Here is a 6,511-nt window from a genome sequence, read left to right on the forward strand (position 1 = left end):
ACATTATTTTTGTTTGCTATGATATTAGTTATGTATTTATTTTATTTTGATTAATTTGAAAGAATACAAATAATTCATAAAAGAAAAGATAATATTATGGAACAAAAAATTTCAAAAAAGGTAAAAAGGATAACAAATATAAATCAATTACAAATTTCAAAAGAGCATAATTTGTCATCTTTCTATCTTCCACTTTTTCCTCCCTCTTTTTATGATTTAATCTAATTTTAATATAGATTTATCAATAAAATTTCGTTGTCTACAACCTTAATTTACATCCATTACACTTCTCATTAGGAATTGATCTTAACTTAGGAATTTTCTAAGTATTACACATGCATGTCTTGATAAAGGATATGTATCTTAGAAAATATTTTATGTTGAGAATAATAAAGGAAAAGATGCTCTTCATTCAATTAGATTTTGCTTACCAAGTAATTTAGAAGACTTTTTTAAATATCTAATAAATTCCCAATTTACAACCATAACTAATCCGCTCAACAAAATATTTATTAAAAACATGTGATACAGTTTAAAGTATTTTCCACAAAGACATGATCTCCACAAGGCATACATAAAGTGATGTATTAAATGAATATTTAATTGAAGGAAATTAGACCGGGTCATCTATGTGGATCAACCCTGATCAACTAAACAAGCTTCACCCCCAACTATTGCTCCTCATTCTGCCCTGCCTTAGCACGGTTACGCCATAGATTTGCATGGAAGAGAAATATAAAGTGTATTTTTTTTATAATAAGGAAACCACAAACATACTCTAATTAAGAGATATGTTTTATTTATCATTATTATCTACCAAATAATTACTATAGATAGTAAAAGGAGTAGAACAGTAGAATGTTTTCTATCATACAAATATCCTTAAAAATATATATTAACATCAATGAAAAACCTTTTAGTGGCGATTTATGGCAACCAATTTTGTCTCTTTTAAAGTCTAGTCTTACTTGCCCACATTATTTAGGTGGAGGGATAAGTCTCACGTGGCTTGCCACGTTACTAAAAATATGGGTTGTTAACTCTTGAGGGTAATAGTAGTCTCTTGGGACATATAACGGTGGAGGGCATCATTTATCCCAATATGTATTGGAGGGTATAAATGGTCTATCTCACATAATTTATGGGGCAATTTTAACCCTTTTTAGTATATTTTATCAATGGACTTCATCTAAAAATGTAAAACGTTGATAATATCTTATTCAAACGTCTAAAGAAGGTAAATCATCAAATATTCACTTATTTTAGTTGACTTCTAGAAGTCATTCAAAAGGAGAATAATAAAAAGTAACATTTTATTTTTTTCCTTAAAACCTGCTAGCATGATAATGAGCATACTAAAGATAATAAACTGATGCGGAAGCTAAATCATAATTAAATTTGAAAATATGGGGAATACCCATATTCTATAACTCAGATATTTGAAAACAATGAGTTCAATACAAAGGAAATATTAACTCAATACTAAGTTGAATCTAACTATGTCTGAAATAAGCATCTAAACTGCACTAGAAATACAGGACTAGCCCAGCTAAATCTAGCAAAAACTGAAACTAAATGACTAAAGACTGAAATGAAACACATGACTGTTGTCCTCGGAGAATGAGGACTCACTATTGAATCTGCTGAACCGGAGATCAGGAAATCGATCTATGCATGATCAGGATGCTGAGAACCTTAACCTACATCACGAGAAGATGTAGCGCACGTATGCGTCAGTACTTGAAAGGTACTGAGCATGTAGTATAGAGTAAAGCTGAAATAAAACATAACTGAAAAAAGAAAATAGCATGTATAATAATCTGACATGATACACTGAATTTTGAGCTAACTGGATGCAATGACCAATTTATAACATGCTGAAACTAAATACTGAATATACTGATAAATGTTCAATGCAGAGAGTCTAACTGAACTGTGGGAGCTACTAATTATCGATAATAAAACAAGATTAGCTAAATGTAGAGTCTGATGCATACGCCCAATCGTGATGACCCAATATACCCTGCCAGATGTATAAAGGCATGCTGGCGTGATCATTAAACTGATTGCCCACAGAGGAAACTTACAACCTACTTGGCTAGTAGTTCTTGGACTATTTGGGTACGCTGAACCCTATCCCAACTCGGTATTATGCTACACCCAATGAATTTTGTAAATTTACTGATTATGTTTGAGTTTCTGTAAATACTGGATAGCTCGAAACTGAACATGCAAACTGAGAATACAATAATTAATCTGGTAATTATGCATTTATAACTGGGGCATGTATAACTAAATAACTGAAATATCTGACCTAGCATGTGTAATTCAAGGACTAAAGAATTACAAAGCTAGGGTTCTGAATTCATGCAATAATCTGAGTAATAACATGATAATATGATTTGGAACATATATTTTAACTAAATCATGAAGTTCTGCTGTAATTCTAGAAACCCTAGGTCTAAGCATGATATGGGAATCAAGAATCTGACTGAAAACTAAGGACCCAATGGGAGAAAGGAACCCACTAGTGAAATCCCACATACATGGTGATGAAATCCACGGAAAAATACTCAAGTTTTGTGGCTGAAATTGCTGGACACTTGTTTTGTTCATGAACTAGGGTTCTTGAGATTTTTCTCCTTCTTGCTTCTAGTTTTTTAATTTTGATTTAATGATTTGTCTTAGTATGTTTTAATTATGTTTCTAGGCTTAAACTGATTAAAATATGATGATTTAGGGCAAAAAGGATGTAATTTAGGATTTAAACGGAGTGGAAAAGGTCAAAAAGACCCCTGAGAAAGTTGTTGTCGGACCAAACGACGGCCAGGACTGACGGTCCGTTGTCTGCCCGACGCCTCGTCGTTGGGTCCGTCCTCATAGCCTTTTCGACAAGTCTTTACTAAAATAGGCATAACTTTTTACTCGAAAGTCATATTTTAGAAAGGTAGGTGGTTATGGAAAGATAATTAAATTATCTATCAGCGGGTAGGTCATGGGACACCTAATTCATTGTGTGATAGGAGTTATGACCATTTGAAGTTGACCTAACTTCATTTTCCCTTAAGTATCTGCAAATTTTCCACCTACAGACCGTGCTGGTCATCCGTAGCTCTTGTCAGAGACTGGGTGAATGGGGGTATCGATCGACGGTCATGAACTATGGATCGTCGTCTGACATACGGACCGTCGGTTCGTCTGTCAATCAAGACTTAACAAATTTTTCCCGGCTGAATTTTTGGGAGTTTCTGATACCATCGACGGTTGTGAAGGACAGACCGTCGTCTTTCCTATGGACCGTCGATGTCATCGTTGGTTGCACCTACAGATTTTTCTGAAAAACTAATTTTTGTTCTATTTTGTATACGGGATGTTACACCCTAAATCATCAGATTTTAGTAAGTTTAAGCCTAGAAACATAAATAAAAACTTACCTAAGTCAAAATCATAAATAAAAACTTAGAAAATTAGAAGCAAGAAAGGAGAAAAAGGTCAAAAACCCTAGTTCAAGAACGCAACAAGGTTCCAACAGTTCCAGCCCCAAAATCTGAATATTTCTCTGTATTTCATCACCAGGTATGTGGATTTCACTAGTGGGTTTCTTTTACCCATTAGGTCCTTAGTTTTCAGTCAGATTCTTGATTCCCATATCATGATTAGACCTAGGGTTTCTGGAACTTCAATAGAACTTCATGAATGAATTAGTTATATGTTCCAAATAAGATTTCCATGTTATTATTCAGTTTATCGAATGAATTTTAGAACCCTACCTAAGTATTTCCTTAGTTCTTCAATTACACATGCTAGGTCAGATATCTAAGTTACTTCAGATATACATGCTTCAGTTATAAATGCATAATTACCAGATTAATTGTTGCATCTCAATTTGCATGTTCAGTTTGGAGCTAACCAGTATTTACAGAAACTCAGTTATAATTAGATAATTACATAATTCATCGAGAGTAGCATTAATACCGAGTTGGACTAGGGTTCAACGTACCCAATAGTCCCAGAGCTACTAGACAAGTAGGTTGTAAGTCCTCTATGTGGGCATCAGTTTAGTGATCACGCCAACATGCCTTTATACCTCTTGTAGGGTATATTTGGTCCTCTCGATAGGGCATATAAATCGGACTCCACATTTAGCTCATATGGTTTTATTATCGGTTATTAGTAGCTCCTATAGATCAGTCAGATTTTACTGCATTGGCCATTTATTAGTATATTCAGTATTCAGTTTCAACATGTTATAAATTGGTCATTTTTTATTTATCTTAGCATTCAAAATCTATATCATGTTCATATTATATACTTGCTTTTGTGCTTGTTCAGTTATATATCATTTCAGCTTTACTCTATCCTACTTGCTCAGTACCTTCAAGTACTGATGCATACGTGAACTACATCTTCTCTTGATGTAGGTTCAAGTTCTTAGCATCTAGATCACGCTTATATTGATTCCCAATCTCCTGTTGAGCAGATTTAGTGGTGAGTCCTCATTCTCCGAGGACATTAGTCATGAGTTCATTTCTGTCTTTTAGTCATTTAGTTTCAGTTTTTCTAGACTTAGCTGGGGCTTGTCCCAACATTTTTATTCAGTTAGAGGCTTATTTCAGACATAGTTAGTTTCAACTTAGTATTCAGTTAATATTTCCTTTGTATTAAACTCATTATTTTCAAATATATCAGTTATAGACTATGTGTATTCCCCATCTTTTCAGTTTAAATGATGATTTAGCTTCCGCATTCAGTTTATTATCTTTAGTATGCTCATGATCATGCCAACAGGGTTAGCTTTAGATCACTTATGGTCCTAGATTTCGTGTCCGCGTCTCGGGGGTAGGTCGGGGCGTAACAAAACTTGGTATCAAAGAACTAGGTTTCAGTGTCCTAGGATGTCTGAAAAACCACACTAAAAAGAGTCATTTTCATGGGTGTGAAGTGCACCACATCTAATGAGAGGGAGGCTATAAAGTGTTATAGGAAATCTTCACTTTCTTGTTACTCTTATCGTGCGTAAAGTATGATCTAATTTCATTCTAACTTGACGTTTTACCTTTTAGATCATGCCTCCTCGTAGAGCTAACTCAAGGAATATGAGTGCCAGGAATGAAAACACAGCTCATCTGATCCCAGATCAGGAAGTCTCCAATGCTGAGATCAGAAATGCTATACAGATGTTGGCTCAGAGTATGACCAACCTGAACAATTGGGTTCATGCTCCATTGAATACAAATGGTGGATCAGCAGCAACAAGGGTCCCTGACTTTGTTAGAATGAATTCGCCTGAGTTCTTAGGATCACAAACTAATGAGAACCCTCAGAATTTCTTGGATGAGATCAAGAATATCTTTAAGGTAATGCAAGTCATTGGGAATGATCGGGTTAAGGTGGCATCATACCAGTTGAAAGATGTTCTCATATCTGGTACATTCAGTTGAAAGATACAACTCCTATTACTTGGGTTTGCATTAGTGATACCTTTCTGGACAGGTTTTTCCTAATAGGGTTGAGAGAAGAAAAGGCTCAGGAGTTCATGAACTTGAGCAGGGAAACATAACGGTCCATGAGTATGGGCTAAAATTTAACCAACTCACCATGTATGTTCCCCACATGGTTGCTGACTCCAGGGCTCAGATGAATAAGTTCTTGTATGGAGTGCCGGATTTGGTGAAAATTGAGTGTAGAAATGCTATGTTTCTTGGAGATATGAACATCTCTAGGCTTATGACTCATGCTCAGCAGGTTGAGGGTGATATACTTAGGGAACAGGCTAAGGAGAACAATAAGGCTAGGAATAGGAACTATCACTATTCTCAGCAAAAATCGGGTGGTGAAAATCACTCGCAGAGTCAGCAAAAGTTTTCAGCTCCAGCCCCTTCGTCGGCTAGTGTTCCATCCTCCAAGAACAGGTATGACGAGAAGGCTAGAGCACCATGCTCTAAGTCTCAGGGAAGTTTTTCAAGCACCAGGACTTACCCCACTTGCCCTAAGTGTGGTAAGAACCATCAGGGCAAGTGTCTCCTAGGAAAAGAAGGATGCTTTGGGTGCGGTCAGTCTGGTCACATGTTGCGGGATTATCCTGCTAGACAGGGTCAAGGAGGTGGTAATGGTACAACTCAGTCAACAACTTCATAAGCACCAGCAAGTAGCCCGACTCAGCACGGTAACTTATCTGGTACATGTGGCGATCAGCGTCAGAACAGGTTGTATGCTCTTCAGGCTCGCTAGGATCAAGAGATACTCAAATGTTTCTTTTTTTAGTCCAGCAAGATGGTAAACATAAAATCAAATAGCAGAAAGAGAAATGATACTTTTTTATCAAATTTTCTTTGGTTCTCCTGATGTAGTCATTGGTAGGGTACAAATCTTTAACCTTGATGCTTATGCATTGTTAGATCCAGGGGCTACTCTATCCTTTGTAACTCCTTACATAGCAGTGCAATTCAGTGTCAGTCCAGAAACTCTCTCTGAACCTTTCTCAGTCTCTACTCCAGTCGATGACCTAGTT

General features: G+C 36.0%; 1 protein-coding gene across 1 annotated transcript; it reads left to right on the forward strand.

The window, feature by feature from the left end:
* The first annotated feature begins 5,066 nt into the window (after nucleotides 1-5,066).
* On the forward strand, nucleotides 5,067-6,138 carry LOC107001495. The gene is made up of 2 exons (XM_015199520.1): nucleotides 5,067-5,270; nucleotides 5,746-6,138. The coding sequence occupies exons 1-2, from the start codon at nucleotides 5,067-5,069 to the stop codon at nucleotides 6,136-6,138; spliced, it is 597 nt and encodes a 198-aa protein (XP_015055006.1).
* Nucleotides 6,139-6,511: the final 373 nt, after the last annotated feature.

The sequence above is a fragment of the Solanum pennellii genome, chromosome 10, assembly GCF_001406875.1.
Source record: "Solanum pennellii chromosome 10, SPENNV200".
Lineage (NCBI taxonomy): Eukaryota > Viridiplantae > Streptophyta > Magnoliopsida > Solanales > Solanaceae > Solanum > Solanum pennellii.